This window comes from Staurois parvus, unplaced genomic scaffold (assembly GCF_062004578.1).
Source record: "Staurois parvus isolate SC_StPar_1 unplaced genomic scaffold, SC_StPar_1.0 ptg000903l, whole genome shotgun sequence".
In the NCBI taxonomy this organism is placed as follows: Eukaryota; Metazoa; Chordata; class Amphibia; order Anura; family Ranidae; genus Staurois; species Staurois parvus.
In genome coordinates, this window is record NW_028318699.1 from 275,652 (window position 1) to 297,804 (window position 22,153).

Below are 22,153 nucleotides of genomic sequence, written 5' to 3' on the forward strand. Positions count from 1 at the left end.
TTGTCTCTTTCATCCACAACCAGGGAGATTAGCTACAGTGCCATTGGCTGTAAACTTCTTGACAATGTTGTGCACAGTGGACGCGGGAACATTAAGATCTCTGGAGATGGACTTGTAACCTTGAGATTGTCCATGCTTTTTCACAATTTTTGTTCTCAAATCCTCAGGCAATTCTATGCTGCTCTTTCTTTTCTCCATGCTTCATGTGGCACACAGAGACACAAAACAGAAAGGTTGAGTCAATTTTTTACCATTTTAACTAGTTGCCGGTGTGATTTCTATATTGTCAGCACCTGTTGATTGATACAGGAGAGTTTAATTACAAATTACAGGAGCACCACAAACGTGGAATACAATTGGTTCTTGCAATATTAAGAAGGTGCCAATATTTTGTCCAGTCCATTTTTGGGGTTTTGCGTGGAATGTGTCAGATTCGGCTTTTTGTTTCTCCACCTTTTTGTGTCATACCAATACAAACAAAAGAAATACACATGGGAATGCCTAAATGTTTGTAAATGCAACAATGTTCTGGGCAAAGTGGTGCATCATCTGACACAAATGCTGGGGTGCCAATACTTTTGGCTAGATTGTAAAGCTGCTATAACCTGAGCTAAGTAAGTTTTTAGCATCTTCCTATTGTATACAGACCATGGTTCATGTTTATTCGCTAGGAAGAATGTAGCATTTTGCTTGTTGTATTTATATCTGCCTGTCTTGTACTGTATTCCTATAATTTGTATGTACATCAGTTTTGTTTAGTAAAAGAACATGAATACACTACAGAGGTCTAAGCTTCCTTGCTTTATTGCAAATTGACCTTAAAAGATGCAACGCAAAATAATTGGGGCTCATCCATGATTTCCACTAAAGTTCAACTGAAGCAGACCTGTTTTCTGTTGCTTGTGCTAAGGAAAAATGCTGCATAAGCTGTTTAGGAAATGCAAGGATGCAAAGATTTTTGGTGTCCAGGAGTAGTATGCAACTGTCACGTACCTGGCTGGGGAGCCTGACGTGGAGAGAGGGCGTCCTCTTACAACTCCCGCTTGGGACCCCTGATAGGGTAAACAGAAGGCACCAAGCCAGGAGGGGCACGAGTGCCTGAAGGGTCTGCGGTGACAGCTGGCAGGTGATGACCAGGAAGACCAGGATGTAGGTCAGTTGCGGATGCAGGTGAGCAGGTGCAGCAGCAGGAAGGTACAGTGGAGGTTTGGACAACCGTGGCAGCTGGCAGCCAGAGATAGTCACAGGCAGGAAAGGTAGCAGCGTCAGACAAGCCAGGTCAGGATCAATCGGGCAGATCAGGTACAGAGGAGCAGGCAAGCAGATACTCAAGAGATGAGCCGGGTCGGTGCAGGCATAGTTCAATCGTGGCCAGGTCAAATCAGGTAGATAACTAGAATCAGGATACAAGCAACAAGCACATAACGTAGTAGACCAGAAGGCACCAGTTTAAGTGCGGCAGGGGTTTAAATAGCCCGCCTGTGCACGCTGGCACATGCACATGCGTGCACTCGCGTGCGCACAACCTTGTGTGCATGCACTCCGGCACGACTGACGGGTACCCGGCATTGGCACATAGGTGTGTGCCGACGCAAAGCTTCCTTGCCCTGACAGCAACCTGCCTACCTGGGCCAAAGAAAATGAGTGAGAGCTTCTTGCTAAGGAATTTGCAAAGTATGCTTCTCCCTTGAATTACACTTGGGGTGAGAAAGTCTCAGATCATTTTGTAGACTTAAACCTTGAGTGTTTTGATTTTTGTAAAGCAGAGAAGAAGACAGTGGCCCAAGTTGGTTGGTACTTCCTTCATGGTCTCCATATTGAATTACAAAGGAGGGACAAGGCAGAAATGAAAGTATTAAAAGATCAGTTAGCATTTGCTTCATTTGCTGTAATATCTTTCAGTCTTGTACTATATGCCTATAATTGTAATAGTTTATATGTGCAGCAGTTTGTTTGGTAAAAGCACATAAATACACTACAGAGCTTTAATTGCTTCCTTGGGTTTACTGCAAGAACCATAAAAGATGCTATGCAAAACACCCACCGAATGCAGGGAAAAGGAGTGCATAATGCATAAAGTGCAGAGGTTTGGAATGTAAGGCTCCAAACGATGGAAACTGACTGCTGGAAAACGTAGGTTTAAAAACATCTGTTTAGCCGTGTTTGCATAACGCGTTTATGGATGTTTATGTGTGTTTGCATTTAGAAGCGTTTTTTAAAGATAAGCACAGGAAAACCTCCCAAATGCCCAGAATGCACTGAAAAGTGATAAATTATTAACTATTTCAGACTGTTTCAGAGAAATACAGAGAGTAGAAGCAGACACAGCAGGATGTGTTGAGATAATTAGGTGTGAGTTGCTCATTAACATTTCTTTTTTTCCAAGGTTGGGAAGGTGTCTGGTGGAGAGAGTCATTAAGGCCACCTGGCAGGGGGTCTTCACGAGGAATTTGAGGTGTGAATTGGCATTAACATATCTTTTGTTTCCAAGGGTGGGAGAGGTCTGAGGTGTGAATTGGTCATTACAATGTATGACAAGCTTGGTAGGAACATCCTGTGGTCAGTGTTTTGTCCATCTGAGTACCTTGAAAATGCTTTGCATGCATTTTCCATGATGAAAAAAGGCTCTGGACAGCATTGGGAACTGGAAGAGTTAAAAAAAAATTTCAGATGCAAACGCTTCTAAATGGGATTTGCCACATTTATCCGCGTTTTGCGTTTGAAGCGCTGATAAAATCAACTGCTGAACGCAAGTTTTCTGATTTAAAAAAAACGAATGTAAACTCAAATGCCCGTAAATGACTGTGTACATGGATACAGGAAAACATTAGGGACAGTTCAGGGGCTGCTGAAACAAATGCTGAACAGCTCCTAAACGTGAGTTTATCAGCTGCAGTGTGCATGAGCCCTAACACACACAGAGTGCAGGGGTCAGGGGTGTGCATTACACAAACTGCAGTGGTCAAGAGTGCATAACCCATAGAGTACAGGGTCAGGAGTATGTAGTGTGCAGAGTGCAGGGGTCAAAAGTACATAGCCAACAGGGCGTAGGGGTCAGAAATGCATAACACACGGTGCAGGGGTCAGAAGGGCATAACGCAGGGATCAGGAATGCGAAAAGTGCAGTGCAAGGGACAGGGGTAAGTAATGCACATAATTCAGGGGTCAGGAGGGAGCACATAACGTACAAACTGCAGGTGTTAGGAGTAACACACAAATTACAGGGGGCAGGAGTACATAATACACAGAGTACAGGTTTATTGCCCATAGCAGGGTTATTGCCCATAGTCAGAGTTATTGCCCATAGCAAGGTTATTGCCCATAACAGGGTTATTGCCCATAGTCAGAGTTATTGCCCATAGCAAGGTTATTGCCCATAGTCAAGGTTATTGCCCATAGTCAAGGTTATTGCCCATAGCAGGGTTATTGCCTATAGTCAGAGTTATTGCCCATAGCAAGGTTATTGCCCATAGTCAGGGTTATTGCCCATAGTCAGAGTTATTGCTCATAGCAGGGTTATTGCCCATAGTCAGAGTTATTTCCCATTGCAAGGTTATTGCCCATAGTCAGGGTTATTGCCCATAGCAAGGTTATTGCCCATAGCCATATGTAGTCATATTCTAAAAACTGACCCACCTTTGTGTTTTATACTATCATTTATTTTAGATAATGTGACCAACAGCTGCCTATGTGACAGTTTGCAAAATACAGTATTAACAGACCCCTCAGGGCTATCATTCCAAGCAGAACTGTTGATGTTCCTCTGACAGTATTATTACTGGGGTTTACCTGTAAAGAGCGATGTTGTCCTATCATATCATCTGACAGGATAGCACACATATTCTGCAAGTCAACTGCTCTCTGGGATTAGCAATGTTTACTGAAATGAACTACCTGTTTGGTAATTCATGAAGTACAAACTGGGAGCGGTAAGTTCCTTCATATTTGTTGTTGTATTATAGACAGTTATATATTTTCCATTAAACTGAAAATTAGGTTCATTTAAAAGCCCAATATACCTAGAATTTACTGTATGTTTTGGCTATTTTCACTTAAATGTCAGTTTCTGTACAGATGTAAGAACTTTTTCATTCATATATTTAAATGTTAGCAGTAGCTCTATACAGTGTCTTGAAAAAGTATTCATACCCCTTGAAATCTTCCACATTTTGTCATGTTACAACCAAAATCGTAAATGTATTTTATTGGGATTTTATACGATAGACCAACACAAAGTGGCACATAATTGTGAAGTGGAAGGAAAATGAGAAATGGTTTTCAAAATGTTTTACAAATAAATATCTGAAAAGTTTGGCACGCATTTGTATTTAGCCCCCCGGAGTCAAAACTTTGTAGGACCCCCTTTCTCTGCAATTCCAGCTACAAGTCTTTTTGGGGATGTCTCTACCAGCTTTGCACATCTAGAGAGGGACATTTTTGCCCATTCTTCTTTGCAAAATCGCTCAAGCTCTGTCAGTTTGGATGGAGAGTGTCTGTGAACAGCAATTTTCAAGTCTTGCCACAGATTCTCAATTGGATTTAGGTCTGGACTTTGACTGGGCCATTCTAAGACATGAATATGCTTTGTTCTAAACCCTTCCATGTAGCTCTGGCTGTATGTTTAGGGTCGTTATCTTGCTGGAAAGTGAACCTTTGCCCCAGTCTCAAGTCTTTTGCAGACTCTAACAGGTTTTCTTCTAAGATTGTCCTGTATTTGGCTCCATCCATCTTCCCATCAACTCTGACCAGCTTCCCTGTCCCTGCTGAAGAAAAGCATCCCCACAACATGATGCTGCCACCACCATGTTTCACAGTGAGGATGGTGTGTTCAGGGTGATGTACTGTGTTAGTTTTCTACCACATGTAGCGTTTTGCTTGTAGGCCAAAAAGTAAAATTTTGGTCTCATCTGACCAGAGCACCTTCTTCCACATTTTCTGTGTCTCCCACATGGCTTCTCACAAACTGCAAACAGGACTTCTTATGGCTTTCTTTCAACAATGGCTTTCTTCTTGCCACTCTTCCATAACCACTTGGTAACTGCACTATAGCCGAATGACGGCTACAGCGCGGTTACCCAGTTCTGGGAGTGCGTCACATGATGTCCTCCCAGAACGCGCCCTTCCGCATGCCCCAAAGGGGCAAGCACCCAGCGATCTCTGTGATCGCTGTGTCCTATGGACACAGCTGATGATGTGCTGAGATAAAAGGCCAATCACAGCGGCCTTTTACCTCGTGTCCAATGACACAGCAGATCATGGACTAAATACAATTGCTGGTTATCGGAAGCACTGTCACAAAGTGAGGACAGTACTGCTGATAACTAGCAGCTGTCAGAGGAGATTACCACTGATCATCAGGGCACTGATGATCAGTGCCCTGCAGTGCCACCCAACAGTGCCACCCACTAGTGCTCAGCAGTGCCTCCCATCAGTGCCCATCAGTGCCACCGATCAGTGCCCCAAGCAGTGTCTTCCATCAGTGCCCAGCAATGCCACCCATCAGTGCCACCCATCAGTGCCTCTAGTAAGTGCCATCAGTCAGGGCTGTCAGTCAGTGCCGTTCGCCAGTGTTGCCCATTAGTACCGCCTATCAGTGCCTCCTATCAGTGCAGCATCATCAGTGCCACCAGGATGCCCTCCCAGAACTGTCCGGCCGCGGTGAAGCTGTTATATGGCTATCACTGGTTGGCAAGTGGTTAAATAACAGCTTTGTGTAAAATTGTGGCAAAAAAAATAAAGTCTTCCATGAACTCTACATGCCTCTCAGCAAATTCCTTGGGGGCAGTCAGAAAGTAAAAGCTGCATAAATTCCAGTATATATACCATAGTTTGTAGACACTATAACTTTCACACAAACCAATTAATATACACGCATTGGGATTTTTTTGTAGCCAAATACATTTTGGCCTAAATTTATGACTAACTTTGAGTTTATTGAATATTTTTTATAACCGAAAGTAGAAAATATCTTTTTTCTTCAACATTTTTGGTCTTTTTTTGTTTAAATCACAAAAAATAAAAAACCCAGCGGTGATCAAATATCACCAAAAGAAAGCTCTATTTGTGTGAAAAAAGACATACATTTTGTTTGAGTACAGCACTGAATGAAAGCGCAATTACCAGTTGAAATAGAGCAGTGCAGAAAAGCAAAAAATGGCCTTGTCCGGAAGGGGGGTAAATCTTCTGGAGGGCAAGTGGTTGAAGTCCCTGGTTCCACAAAATGTTCTGCAGAGAACTTTACAAAGCCAATGCACATGCAAGAGCTGGAACCAATGACAATGTTCAATTATGATTTTCGGACCACTATTCTTGAACTAGTCTTGAACGTTTTAATACAATATTTAGCTTGTCTGATCTGCTTCAGTTTATGTAATGTATGCTTGGAAACATGCTTGCAAAAAGCATAGAATGCAGCAGATGTCCAGATACAAAAAGGTATTGACCATCTTCTTAAGAACTACCATGAATAGCATCAAAGAGGAAGATTACAGTCACATATGTGGTTGGGTTTCACTATATGACCATGACATACAGCATTTAATAGAGATGGCAAATGAATCTTTTACTCCCATATATATGCTGTACATCACTTTTGCCATTTTATAATATTCCGAATTTATATAGTTTATGCTATGTTTTTTCTTTTCACAGAAGGGTGTTGAAATGGAGATGTCAGTGAGATTCTTCCTACTTTTCCTGCTCCTGTTTTTTCCAGGTATGTCCTTCTAAATGCCTTAGTAGCAGGGAATGTCAAATGTAAAAGCACAGACTAAAGTATACATGGTTTCTGCCTTTAAAAAAATTTGTGTTCATAGTTGAAAATTAAAAAAAACAACAAAAAACGGTGTTTAACATACCCATCCTGGATTTATGATCATATCTAGAAGGGCTGATGTGTGTGAGCTAATTGTTGTAACTGTAGACTGTTCAAACAGCGTATATATATATATATATATATATATATAACAGCAAAATTCATTTTGGACTACACATCCTATGCAGACCCGTTGGTTGTGGGTCATTCAAGTAATATTAAATCCTTTTTCCTGACAGCTCCATGTCAGCACAGCCGGGTAAGGGCCCCACTCCCCCCAATGCTTCCAGGATCTAACTCATAAATTTGAGCCAACCTACAGCCTAAGCGTTCCTCTACCTGGCTGGTCTAAAGGGCTGGCTGTCCATCCATGTGTGTGGGTTTCAGCTGGATGCAGTCCCTGGTGTATCTGCTAAATTACCCATAATCCAGTGAGCCCCGTGGGTGGCTTTTATCATGGCTAACAGCCTTGACTGAGGTCCACTGGGTCCATATGATGTAGGCAGTGGTGTCAGAAAAGTCACCCCTAGGCACACAAACCCGCACAGTGCCAGTGTTTGCAGTAGACCGCCAGAGGTTGGGTGAGCTAAATTTTAAAATGTAACCAAAATGTATCCAAATGAATGCTGCATTGCTAGGTATTGTTGTGCCTTGCTTGCTGCAGCCACTGTGCATACCCTGAGCTCCTCCAAAGGTAGTACTCTGCATAACAGGTGCACAAAGTAATACTTTGTCTGTTCACACATGGCATTAACTTATTGGTGGCTTCTCATGTTTGCTTTACTATTGTGCTTATTATGCCAACCCCCTTATAAGACCAACATTCCCAGAGAAGGTAGAGGATTTGCCTGTGGATGACTACTTTAGACAGCATTGCCTGTTGGAGTACAGAACATCATTTTATATTGTTTGTTTGTGCACTCCAGTTTCTCAAAAAGAAAAGAAAAAGAAAAAAAACAGAAGGTCTTCATGATGTCAACAATTCCCTTGGATGGTGTGTGTAGATTGCAGAATATTATTGTAATTCTGTTGCAAATTCCTACCTTTTTGTCTCCTAGCCTTCCAGGCAAACAATCCTCTTCAGAAGTTGCTGAAGTTCTATTCCATGGTCCAGCATCCACAAGTAATCAGGGTGGAGGTGCTGATCGCAGGGTGGATCTCCAGGACAGTTAATGCCTTTCTGCCTCTCCCTCTGATCTCAGCTTCCTGCTGAAGCTGTGGCAGGGGAAGGGGATAGTTCTAGTGGTAATCCCAGATTGGTCGAAGGGGTCTTGGTACCCTCTGCCCCTCCTAATGAGTGTCAAGGATCCACTCCCTCTGTCGGTAAGATCGGATCTTCTCCAAAGTCCCAAAACCTGACAGGCTCAAATTCATGGCTTGGGTCTTGAGATGCAGAGGCTAATAGATCTCAGGTGCTCTGTAAAGGTTGTGAATACTCTTTTATGAAATCACAGAAGAACAGCACTAATAGTGCCTACAGTAGAATATGACATAAATTCACAGGATTGCTGCTAATCAAGGTTTCACACTGGGCTCTTCACAAGTCTGTCACATTCTGAAGTTTCTGCAGGTGGGGCTTGATTTAGGTTTATGAATAATGATGCTATAGGCCCGCATTTCAGCTATCTCTGCCTTCACTGGCATACAGTGGGCATTCAACACTCACTTATACTGTTCTCCAAGCTGCAGCCTGGTTGAAACCTACCTAAGGGATTGTTGTTTATGAATTGGGTCTCCCATTGGTGTTGGACTTGTTTGCATCAGATGCCTTCAATCAAGGTGACCCCCTGTGGTACCTCTCACTGAAAAATTCTTTCCTTGTGGCAATTACATCAACCAAAAGATTTTCCATATTAGCGGCCCTGGGGTTTAAAAAACCCTTTCTTATGTGGCATTCATACTTATTCTCAAGATTGTGCCTAAGTGGCCTTTGTCGCAAACGCGTGCATCCGAGATGGACGCGGTTCAACCATTTTGGTTTCAGACTCCATCTTGCTAAGGGTATCCATTTCTCTCCTACCCCTCCCTCTCACTGAGAGGGACATTTTGGCCAGTGTGTGTGTGTGTACTGTTTATGGGTCACTGGCCTGCCAAGCTAGGTGCCGAGCGGTCTGTGAAGCTGTAACCTTTATCACCTAGGCAAGATAGGGCCAGGTTCCCAAGAGAGCTGGAGTCCCACTGTCCTGAGATCCTGTGTAATTTCATGCCTCGAAAAAAGAGATAAGGCAGCTTTCCCAGGGATTGAATGAGGTTTTAGCCTCATAAAACCTAGCAGCGTAGGTGACAGAATTAAATGAACACTCCTCAAATCAATTTTTATCCTATGTCTCATATCTTGGAATATGGAAGATTTACACAAAAACCGGGCACCTTGTCAGATGGCCAATGAGCAGACGAACAGTTTGATGGGTCACTCATTTATCTCGGGCCATCAGGGAAGCCGGAACATAGAACTCGCGAACCGTGCCACATATAATTGCATAATTCATATCTAAATAATCCTCAGGCTTATCTGCATGATAATATACCCGTGGGAGGACTGTCGCTTGTGCAGATAGAAAGTTATAGACCAGAATATGAATTATGAAAGATGTTGGTTCCAGTTTAGGGTTCCGCCTGATAATCCCTCCCTAAACAGGGGATTGGTCTTTCACTTCAGAACCACCCTCTGCTGGGAAACTTTAAAACAGGCTGCCAAGCCTAAGGAAGTTAAGTTAAAGACATCTCCCATTCTTAACATCAATATACCACCTGGGGAGACCATTCACTCTGAAACGTGATCTGCTTCCATTCAAGGCTTAAATGGCAAGTAACTTAACCCTTTAATTCTTCCTGTTATTTCTTTGCTGTGCTGTTTTCTATGTATATATATATATCTTAGTTACATCTTCTCTGTAAATATTTTTATTGCACCTGTTTGACCCTTTTAGTAATAAATCTTCCTTTCTGAAAGTGTTGAACTGTTTCTATAGCCCTTAATTGCAATTTACGAATTCCTGCCTTTAAAGAGACGCTACTGTTGGTTTAACTCTCTGTATAACCGGCCTGTGTCAATGACCGGGTTATGCGGACGATTATTTCAATTATTATAGTGTTATAGCGATATTGCGAGTTTCCTCTTTCTCTGTCCAAAAAGGAGGTGGTGGCAGTGTGGAGGGTTAGTTGCATAATTAACCCGACCCAGTAACAATCGCTCAGGCTGTCGGTACATCGATCTGTATCCATTAGCTGGAAAATCGTTGTGCCGGGTACAGCTGGGGGCGGCATTGTTACGCATGTCACATCACAGTTTTAGATTGGATAGTCCTTCAGTCACGAGTTTGGTGAGAAGGTCTGGGGTCTGACGCCGCGATCGTGACAGCCTTCAGAGTCCATAGCACAAAAAGTTGTCCTCCCTATGTTCCTCTTGGGGAATACACAAGAAGTTAGCCAATCAGATGTGGGCCAAGCTTTAAAATGTTACATCAAGGCGACATCTGGCATCAAGAAGTCGGAGCACTTATTTGCCATTCCATGTGGAGCGTGTAATGAGTTCATGTCTTCCAACAAAAATATTGCCTCTTGGTTGGTGAAGCTCAACTCCTTGGCCTACAAGTTGAAAGGGTTAGCTGTGCCAGGGAGAATCACATCATTGTCCACCCGAAGAGTCTCAACCTTGTGAGTGGCAGTAGACTGAGTGTTCCCAGACACGATCTTCAAGGCAACTACGTGGGGGTGAATATATACGTTCATGGCTCGATACTGTATAGAAGCAGTCTTAATGACACTTGACTTGAGTTTGGATTCTGCTTTTTGCCAGAATTGAGGAGTGTATAGCATTATCCCTCCCCTGTGTGGCTAGTTAGTTCCTAGCTGTGCTGACATGGAGCTGTGAGGAAAATGGACAATTGAATGGCAGGTACCTACCGTAATTTTCCTTTCCTGACAAAATCCATATCAACACAATTCCCACCCAGCTTGGTAGGACTAGTTACAGAATGTAGAGGCTGCAGATGTACTGATATGGAGCTCATCAGTAAAGGAAAATGATGGCAAGTATCTGCCATTAAATTTTCAGTTTTTTCATTAAAGTTACCCCCCCCACAGGAGCTCTGCCCCTTCTTCCTGTGGTTGCCCTCATAGCAAGCCATATGCATGTGCTCCAGTAAAATCAGTCTGTATATGCAGTAAAACATGCTTGTTATACTCACTGTGAAACCTAAGGGGTTAATCCTTTGCATTATGTAAAAGGCTATTTGATCCCATCTTCTCTGATCCTCCCCTTCTTCTACTGTCCCTAGTCCATCTGCTGATAGTACAGAGCTCTAGGAGGCACTCTACATGTTCAGATTGGTATGTATCGTTAGAGAGTATTTTTTTTTGGAAGGGTACATGTGATCGGCACAGGGCCAATTAGTGCTGTCCAGACAGAAGGTCAGGGGTCATGCAGCCTCACAGGACAGTCGGAGGAGAATGAAAACCCCTCCTACAAGCTTTAACCTGTGCTCGGCTGGACACTGATAGAAGTCACAAGACTGTTATATACTGCTGATGAGAAAAGGTATTTAGCAGTTTATATTTATTAAAATAATTGCATTTCCATGTTCTGTGTACTGTGGGAGACAAGATATAGTGAATGCAGAGTCCTGGGTTTAGTAACACTTTAATCATTTTTACTCTCCTTCATTTATTTAGAGATACAGGATTCAAATACGGGGATATACTACTGCCTACAGGAGAATTGGCTCTTAACAGCAAAACAATTGTACGCCACCCCACTTTGTATAACCTATCTGTCAGGGATGCGGGTGTGACCAGAAGTGTGTGGACTGACACAGGGAAACACAGGCTCCAGATATGGTATAAATAAGACAATTTATTAAGACTAACAATACAAACATAAACGCAGTGCACCAAACCCCAAGCTAACACAAATACATACAACAAGGTGAAACAAACACAAACCCAAACCTAAACTGATATAGATACACAGGTACATACACATATAGAGCACAACGTAGTCAGGCAGGCTGGGTCAATAACTATCGGGCAGGTAGGTACAGGAGGAGCAGGCGGTGTCAGGGCTCCCAGGTGTGACCAGAGGTGTGTGGCTGACGCAGGGAAACGCAGACCTCAGATATGTTATAAACAATATAATTTATTATCACTAACAATACAAACATAAACGCAGTGCAATACTAAAACATAATACAGTGCAACCAAACCAAACCAAACCAACCACCCACAGATAACAGTACATACAAGCAAGCGTCGTCAGGCAGGCCGGGTCAATATCAATAGGGCAGGTAGGTACAGGGGGAGCAAGCGGAGATTGGTCGGGGTCACAGGCCAGGTTCAGCAGGTAGCAAGCAGCGTAGTACAGAGGGTCAGGCAGAGGGATGGTCAGGGTCACAAGCCAGGGATCAGAACAGGTAGCAAGCAGCGTGGTACAGAGGGTCAGGCAGAGGGATGGTCAGGAGCGAGCCGGGATCAGAGCAGGAGAAGTCAGCAGCGGTTCAGAAACAGGATGCAGGACAGAAACAGGATACAGGGCCCAGGACAAACACAACACCAAGGCAGAGTCTGTGGGTCTGGCCATCCCTTAAATACCCCAGCATAATCAGTTCCAGGTGTTAGCTGGCTGCAAAGTTGAGTCTCTGATTGCTGGGAGCATCCGCTGGCCAGCCCTGGTACTGCAGATCAAAAGGCAGGTGAGTCCCACCATTGCTGGCCAGTCCATTCCTGACAGTACCCCCCCCCTCAAGGAGCGGCCTCAGGGCGCTCCAAACAGTCCTAGCTGGGAAAAATGTTCCACCGCCCGGGTCTGGTAACTGGCGGGATATCAAAGACTGGCACACCGGGCAGGACTCCGGGCAGTGGTACACCGGCAGAGGCACATCGGGCTGGACTCCGGGCAGAGGCACACCGGGCAGAGGCACATCGGGCTGGACTCCGGGCAGAGGCACACCGGGCTGGACTCCGGGCAGAGGCACATCGGGCAGAGGCACATCGGGCTGGACTCCGGGCAGAGGCACATCGGGCTGGACTCCGGGCAGAGGCACATCGGGCTGGACTCCGGGCAGAGGCACATCGGGCTGGACTCCGGGCAGAGGCACATCGGGCTGGACTCCGGGCAGAGGCACATCGGGCAGGACTCCGGGCAGAGGCACATCGGGCTACCAGGTGAAGCGGCAGGCAGCGGGCCACCAGGCGGAGCGGCAGGCACCGGGCCCCCGGGCGGGGCGGCAGGCACCGGGCCCCCGGGCGGGGCGGCAGGCACCGGGCCCCCGGGCGGGGCGGCAGGCACCGGACCCCCGGGCGGGGCGACAGGCACCGGACCCCCGGGCGGGGCGGCAGGCACCGGGCCCCCGGGCGGGGCGGCAGGCCTCGGGCCCCCGGGCGGGGCGACAGGCCTCGGGCCCTCGGGCGGGGCGACAGGCCTCGGGCCCCCGGGCGGGGCGACAGGCCTCGGGCCCCCGGGCGGGGCGACAGGCCCCGGGCCCCCAGGCGGAGCGGCAGGCGCCGGACCCCCAGGCGGAACTACAGGTCTCGGGCCCTCAGGCGGAGCGGCGGGCGCCGGACCCCCAGATGGAGCGACAGGCATCGGGCCCCCAGGCGGGGCAACAGGCATCGGGCCCCCAGGCGGGGCGACAGGCATCGGGCCCCCAGGCGGAGTGGCGGGCGCCAGACCCCCAGGCGGAGCTACAGATCTCGGGCCCTCAGGCGGAGCGGCGGGCGCCGGACCCCCAGATGGAGCGTCAGGTCTCGGGCCCTCAGGCGGAGCGGCGGGCGCCGGACCCCCAGATGGAGCGACAGGTCTCGGGCCCTCAGGCGGAGCAACAGGTCTCAGGCCCCCAGACGAAGCGGCGGGCACCGAGTCACCAGGCACGACAGTGGGCACCGAGTCGTCTGGCAAGACTGTGGGCACAGAGTCAACTGGCGGAACAGCGGGCATCGAGTCAACTGGCGGAACTGCGGGCACCGAGTCGTCTGGCAAGACTGCGGGCACCGAGTCGTCTGGCAAGACTGCGGGCACCAAGTCGTCTGGCAAGACTGCGGGCACCGAGTCGTCTGGCAAGACTGCGGGCACCGAGTCAACTGGCGGAACAGCGGGCACCGAGTCGACTGGCAAGACTGCGGGCACCGAGTCGTCTGGCAAGACTGCGGGCACCGAGTCGACTGGCGGAACAGCGAGCACCGAGTCGTCTGGCAAGACTACGGGCACCGAGCCAACTGGCGGAACAGCAGGCTTCGAGTCGTCTGGCAAGACTGCGGGCACCGAGTCGTCTGGCAAGACTGCGGGCACCGAGTCGTCTGGCAAGACTGCGGGCACCGAGTCGTCTGGCATGACTGCTGGCACCGAGTCGTCTGGCATGACTGCGGGCACCGAGTCGTCTGGTGGAACAGCGGGCATCGAGTCAACTGGCAAGACTGCGGGCACCGAGTCGTCTGGCAAGACTGCGGGCACCGAGTCGACTGGCAAGACTGCGGGCACCGAGTCAACTGGCGGAACAGCGGGCATCGAGTCAACTGGCGGAACAGCGGGCATCGAGTCAACTGGCGGGACTGCGGGCACCGAGTCGTCTGGCAAGACTGCGGGCACCGAGTCTTCTGGCAAGACTGCGGGCACCGAGTCGTCTGGCAAGACTGCGGGCACCGAGTCGTCTGGCAAGACTGCGGGCACCGAGTCGTCTGGCGGAACAGCGGGCATCGAGTCAACTGGCGGGACTGCGGGCACCGAGTCGTCTGGCAAGACTGCGGGCACCGAGTCGTCTGGCAAGACTGCGGGCACCGAGTCGTCTGGCAAGACTGCGGGCACCGAGTCATCTGGCAAGACTGCGGGCACCGAGTCGACTGGCGGAACAGCGGGCACCAAGTCGTCTGGCAAGACTGCGGGCACCGAGTCGTCTGGCGGAACAGCGGGCATCGAGTCGTCTGGCAAGACTGCGGGCACCGAGTCGTCTGGCAAGACTGCGGGCACCGAGTCGTCTGGCAAGACTGCGGGCACCGAGTCGTCTGGCATGACTGCGGGCACCGAGTCGTCTGGTGGAACAGCGGGCATCGAGTCAACTGGCAAGACTGCGGGCACCGAGTCGTCTGGCAAGACTGCGGGCACCGAGTCGTCTGGCAAGACTGCGGGCACCGAGTCGTCTGGCAAGACTGCGGGCACCGAGTCGACTGGCGGAACAGCGGGCACCGAGTCGTCTGGCAAGACTGCGGGCACCGAGTCGTCTGGCGGAACAGCGGGCATCGAGTCGTCTGGCAAGACTGCGGGCACCGAGTCGTTTGGCGGAACAGCGGGCACCGAGTCGTCTGGCAAGACAGTGGGCTCCGAGTCAACAGGCACGACAGTGGGCACCGGGTCATCAGGTATCGGATTGTCTGGCTCGACAGCGGGCATCGGGTCACCAGGTATGACAGCGGGCACCGGATCAGGTACCGGATCATCTGGATCAACAGCGGGCATCGAGTCAACTGGCCTAATAGGATCGTCGGGCTGGATCAGTTCATCATGCTGGGTAGCGGCATCAGGCTGAATGCAGGCATCAGGCTGAGTAGAGGCTTCAGGCTGAGTAGAGGCTTCAGGCTGAATGCAGGCATCAGGCTGAGTAGAGGCTTCAGGCTGAGTAGAGGCTTCAGGCTGAGTAGAGGCTTCAGGCTGAGTAGAGGCTTCAGGCTGAAGAGAGGCTTCAGGCTGAAGAGAGGCATCAGGCTGAAGAGAGGCATCAGGCTGAAGAGAGGCATCAGGCTGAAGAGAGGCATCAGACTGAAGAGAGGCATCCGGCTGAAGAGAGGCATCCGGCTGAAGAGAGGCATCCGGCTGAGTAGAGGCTTCAGGCTGAGTAGAGGCTTCAGGCTGAGTAGAGGCTTCAGGCTGAACCACGGAAGGCAGGTTCACCGGTTTGGATACTGGCAGGATGGTATTGGTTGGAAAGAATTTTCGCTTTTTTCTGGTTTTAACTACTGGAGCACTGCAAGTAAACGCAGGTCTGCAAACGAATGGAGCAGCTGGAGACAGAGAAAAACTGGAGGATGGAACAGGAGAGGGAGCAGTTGCTACAGAGGGCTTTTTTACAGGGTTAAAGGCAGGATAGGTGCAGCGAGTGGGAACAGGGTACTGACATGCGGTAGATAGCCAAGTATACTGGGCTGTAACTGGAGGAGCTGGTGGGAATACAGGAGTAGAGTTAGAAGCAGGACTGGGTTTTTGTAAGCTGACTGAGGCTGGGTGCAACAAGTCTGTCCATGTCTGCAGTAGGGGTTGAACAAAGCTGAGCTTACACAAAGCCTGTCTGGTCAATGACTGCACTGCGTTTATACAATCTCTTAGTGTCTGTGGTGAACATGTGGAATAACGCTCCAGAAAGTAACCCACATCATCCTCTAATAACCACACCAGGGACTCTACCTGGTCTGCACTAAATGGTGGCAAAAATTCATCCCTGCATTCGGTGGAACCAGATGAAACCAACTCAGCACAAACCTCAATCAAAGGCTGCACCTCAGAGAACTCTGTGCCCTGATCTACTAGAACATGAGCGAGCCGTATACATTCTAGCAGTTGATCCCGGGGATACTCCTTCAGAGTTTGATAAGCATACTCTCTGTCATCAAACACTAGCAGATATAAATACACAACCTCATCCAGATCCATCCTTCCCAGCAACAAGCCAAGATGGCTTCCCTGTGCAGCCACTTCTGGTCAGGATTGGCCTTGGTGTAATGTCAGGGCTCCCAGGTGTGACCAGAGGTGTGTGGCTGACGCAGGGAAACGCAGACTTCAGATATGTTATAAACAATATAATTTATTAACACTAACAATACAAACATAAACGCAGTGCAATACTAAAACATAATACAGTGCAACCAAACCAAACCAAACCAACCACCCACAGATAACAGTACATACAAGCAAGCGTCGTCAGGCAGGCCGGGTCAATATCAATAGGGCAGGTAGGTACAGAGGGAGCAAGCGGAGATTGGTCGGGGTCACAGGCCAGGTTCAGCAGGTAGCAAGCAGCGTAGTACAGAGGGTCAGGCAGAGGGATGGTCAGGGTCACAAGCCAGGGATCAGAACAGGTAGCAAGCAGCGTGGTACAGAGGGTCAGGCAGAGGGATGGTCAGGAGCGAGCCGGGATCAGAGCAGGAGAAGTCAGCAGCGGTTCAGAAACAGGATGCAGGACAGAAACAGGATACAGGGCCCAGGACAAACACAACACCAAGGCAGAGTCTGTGGGTCTGGCCATCCCTTAAATACCCCAGCATAATCAGTTCCAGGTGTTAGCTGGCTGCAAAGTTGAGTCTCTGATTGCTGGGAGCATCCGCTGGCCAGCCCTGGTACTGCAGATCAAAAGGCAGGTGAGTCCCACCATTGCTGGCCAGTCCATTCCTGACAGGCGGAGAGTAGTCAGGTCACGAGCCGGGTACAGCAACTAACGGACAGGTAGGTACAGGGGGTCAGGCAGAGAATGGTCAGGGTCACAAGCCAGGGATCAAACAGGAGAAGTCAGCAGAGGTCAGGATCAGGCAGGGTCGGCAACAAGTCAGGCAGAAACAGGAATGCAGGTTACAAGATACAGGGGCCCATGGAAAAACACACACCAAGGCACAGACTGCAGGTCTGGCCATCCCTTAAATACACCACCTGCAATCACCCCCAGGTGATGGCTAATTGCCGAAGTGAACCTCTGGTTGTTGAGAGCACCCGCTGGCCAGCCCTGGTACTGCAGCCCACAAGGCAGGTGAGTCCCTCCACTATTGGCAAGTCCATTCCTGACACTATCCCAAGACCACCATGCTTCAGTTTTTTTGCTAGTTTTCTAGGAGAATGGAGGTCTCTGTTCAGCTCTGCTGATTTCAAGATACAGTATAAACTTAGCAATTTTTTACTGTCAAATCTATCATTCAAGGTTCTACAGTCAGCAGCAGTTGGTGAATTCAGTAACCTAGTTCATAGAGGTCCAAAATCCAGCTTGGACATTACTCTTTCCATGGTGACGACGCTGAGGGTGTGGAGTCACGCTAGAGTTCAATTTAGTGTAAATAACTCCTACTCCCCTCACATGCAGCTCTAGGGCAATCCTGCCCTCCACCATCTGCGCACGATATCTGATACTGTGATATGGGCTTGATATGGCATTAAAACGTTGCACCATATTATGCCTTGTGGCATCCTGCTTCCCTTTGATGAACAAACACAATCATGGCCTGCCTAAATAGATGTTTTTCCGGTATTTACAATTGCGTCATGCGGTGGCCGCTCAATTTCCTTCTTCCCCTACCATTCAGACTGACCCTTTAGAAAACATGTTGTCAAAGGAGGACTTGCCTAAACCGTTGTCCTCTCTCCATTCCCTGATGCTACCCCTATCTACCCCTAGAATGCAGTTGCTTTATGATAAATGGCACACAGACCTCCCATCTTTGTCAGAGGATGATTGGGACAGTTGTCTTTTACAGTGCCACCCTACCATGATCTCAGCCAGGGACTGCTTCAAACAGCTATAATTTATCCATAGAGTATATTACACCCCGCGGCAATTGGCTGCGATATATTCTGATAGATCGGCAACATGTCCTCACTGTGATGTGGTGGTGGGCACGTTTCACCGTATGTTTTGGAAATGTTGAAAGCTACATCCCTTTTGGGCTGGGGTGCTAGATACTATTAACGCTGTTAGTAAACTGTCTATTTCGATGGATCCACTGATTATGTTGTTGGCTCTCTTGGACCTCATGGAGACATCTAAACATAATAAATTGTTCGTCTTCTATTCTCTCTATTATGCTGGAAGAGAAATTTTGTTGAAATGGAAGCAGTCTGCCACGCCAATGATCTCAGGCTGGAAATCGACAATCAACTGTGCGCTTCCTTTGTATAAACTTACTTATACGAGTCATAACTGTCCAACTAAGTTTGATGGAATATGAGCTGGCTGGGTGGAAGCACAGGGGCTTATGGTATAACACTTGGGTTTTTACCTTGCGGGTATGTCCAGTTTGTATTGTTTGATTGGCTATTGTTTACGATTTGCATTTCTTCTTCGCCCCCCTCCCCCTTTCCTTCCCCTCTCCCCCCCTCCTCCTTGTTATCTTCTCCGCTCTTTTCTTTTTACGCTCCAGCTCACGCCCTGAGATCTTTTTCCTAACTCTTATTTGGTGGGTAATGGCCATCTACATTGTAATATGTATGTTTTTCCTGACCCGTCTCAGGATGACCGGTTGAATCTGTATGATTATTAGCATTGGAATCTCATGTGTAGAGATGAGCGAATCGAAGTAGGCGAAGTGGAATTCGTTTCGAATATTAGGAAAATTTCGATTCGCGTCGAATCCGAAAATAAGCAGACTTCGGATGCGCGAATCGAAATTTTTCCTAAAATGGCGGCGACATGTGCGGCGACAGAGCGGGGATGTCTGGGAAGGCGCGCAGACAAGGCGCACTGACCCATAATGCATTCATTCATGACATGTGATCGCATTAGCCAATCAGCAGCCAGCCAGCCAGCACAGTGTAATGGTCGAGCTATAAATGGCGGCCATTTTAGAATTCTCCATTTGCCTCCAGTCATTCAACAGAGGCAGACCTGGCTGTATTCAGGGAGAGAGTTAGGGACAGAGAAACGTTACTTAGGGACACAGAAACGTTAGTTAGGGCCACAGAATCGTTACTTAGGGCCACAGAAACGTTACTTAAGGCCACAGAATCGTTAGTTAGGGCCACAGAAACGTTACTTAGGGACACAGAATTGTTACTCAGGGACAGACAGAATTGTTACTGAGGGACACAGAATTGTTACTGAGGGCCACAGAATCGTTACTTAGGGCCACAGAATCGTTACTTAGGGCCACAGAAACGTTACTTAGGGCCACAGAATTGTTACTTAGGGACAGACACAGAATTGTTACTGAGGGACACAGATTTGTTACTGAGGGCCACAGAATCGTTACTTAGGGCCACAGAATTGTTATTTAGGGACAGACACAGAATTGTTACTGAGGGACACAGATTTGTTACTGAGAGCCACAGAATCGTTACTTAGGGCCACAGAAACGTTACTTAGGGCCACAGAAACGTTACTTAGGGCCACAGAATTGTTACTTAGGGACAGACACAGAATTGTTATTGAGGGACACAGAATTGTTACTGAGGGCCACAGAACCGTTACTTAGGGCCACAGAAACGTTACTTAGGGCCACAGAATTGTTACTTAGGGACAGACACAGAATTGTTACTGAGGGACACAGATTTGTTACTGAGGGCCACAGAAACATTACTTAGGGCCACAGAAACGTTACTTAGGGCCACAGAATCGTTACTTAGGGCCACAGAAACGTTACTTAGGGACACAGAATTGTTACTCAGGGACAGACACAGAATTGTTACTGAGGGATACAGAATTGTTACTGAGGGCCACAGAATCGTTACTTAGGGCCACAGAAACGTTACTTAGGGCCACAGAAACGTTACTTAGGGCCACAGAATTGTTACTTAGGGACAGACACAGAATTGTTATTGAGGGACACAGAATTGTTACTGAGGGCCACAGAACCGTTACTTAGGGCCACAGAAACGTTACTTAGGGCCACAGAATTGTTACTTAGGGACAGACACAGAATTGTTACTGAGGGACACAGATTTGTTACTGAGGGCCACAGAAACGTTACTTAGGGCCACAGAATCGTTACTTAGGGCCACAGAATCGTTACTTAGGGCCACAGAATCGTTACTTAGGGCCACAGAAACGTTACTTAGGGACACAGAATTGTTACTCAGGGACAGACACAGAATTGTTACTGAGGGATACAGAATTGTTACTGAGGGCCACAGAATCGTTACTTAGGGCCACAGAAACGTTACTTAGGGCCACAGAAACGTTACTTAGGGCACAGAATTGTTACTTAGGGACAGACACAGAATTGTTATTGAGGGACACAGAATTGTTACTGAGGGCCACAGAACCGTTACTTAGGGCCACAGAAACGTTACTTAGGGCCACAGAAACGTTACTTAGGGCCACAGAATTGTTACTTAGGGACAGACACAGAATTGTTACTGAGGGACACAGATTTGTTACTGAGGGCCACAGAAACGTTACTTAGGGCCACAGAATCGTTACTTAGGGCCACAGAATCGTTACTTAGGGCCACAGAATCGTTACTTAGGGCCACAGAAACGTTACTTAGGGCCACAGAATTGTTACTTAGGGACAGACACAGAATTGTTACTGAGGGACACAGATTTGTTACTGAGGGCCACAGAACCGTTACTTAGGGCCACAGAAACGTTACTTAGGGCCACAGAATTGTTACTTAGGGACAGACACAGAATTGTTACTGAGGGACACAGATTTGTTACTGAGGGCCACAGAAACGTTACTTAGGGCTACAGAAACGTTACTTAGGGCCACAGAAACGTTACTTAGGGCCATAGAATTGTTACTTAGGGACAGACACAGAATTGTTACTGAGGGCCACAGAATTGTTACTGAGGGCCACAGAACCGTTACTTAGGGCCACAGAAACGTTACTTAGGGCCACAGAATCGTTACTTAGGGACACAGAAACGTTACTTAGGGCCACAGAAACGTTACTTAGGGCCACAGAATCGTTACTTAGGGCCACAAAATTGTTACTTAGGGACAGACACAGAATTGTTATTGAGGGACACAGAATTGTTACTGAGGGCCACAGAACCATTACTTAGGGCCACAGAAACGTTACTTAGGGCCACAGAATTGTTACTTAGGGACAGACACAGAATTGTTACTGAGGGACACAGATTTGTTACTGAGGGCCACAGAAACGTTACTTAGCGCCACAGAAATGTTACTTAGGGCCACAGAAACGTTACTTAGGGCCACAGAAACGTTACTTAGGGCCACAGAATTGTTACTTAGGGACAGACACAGAATTGTTACTGAGGGCCACAGAATTGTTACTGAGGGCCACAGAACCGTTACTTAGGGCCACAGAAACGTTACTTAGGGCCACAGAATCGTTACTTAGGGACACAGAAACGTTACTTAGGGCCACAGAAACTTTACTTAGGGCCACAGAATTGTTACTTAGGGACAGACACAGAATTGTTACTGAGGGACACAGAATTGTTACTGAGGGCCACAGAACCGTTATTTAGGGCCACAGAAACGTTACTTAGGGCCACAGAATTGTTACTCAGGGACAGACACAGAATTGTTACTGAGGGATACAGAATTGTTACTGAGGGACACAGAACCGTTACTTAGGGCCACAGAAACGTTACTTAGGGCCACAGAAACGTTACTTAGGGCCACAGAAACGTTACTTAGGGACACAGAATTGTTACTCAGGGACAGACACAGAATTCTTACTCAGGGA

At 47.9% G+C, this 22,153-nt stretch overlaps 1 protein-coding gene across 2 annotated transcripts in view; it reads left to right on the forward strand.

Annotated features, from left to right (window-relative positions):
• Nucleotides 1–22,153, forward strand: part of LOC149442178 (uncharacterized) — a 68,514-nt gene that overhangs the window by 26,354 nt on the left and 20,007 nt on the right. Inside the window, exons 1-2 of one of the 2 annotated variants that reach the window (XM_089656408.1) lie at nucleotides 3,797–3,929; nucleotides 6,652–6,715. In XM_089656408.1, coding sequence (XP_089512534.1) covers nucleotides 3,909–3,929; nucleotides 6,652–6,715 — 85 coding nt within the window. In that variant the 5' untranslated portion in view covers nucleotides 3,797–3,908. Of the gene's footprint in view, nucleotides 1–3,796; nucleotides 3,930–6,651; nucleotides 6,716–22,153 lie in introns of those variants that run through there. The other variant, XM_089656409.1, reaches the window with a different exon arrangement.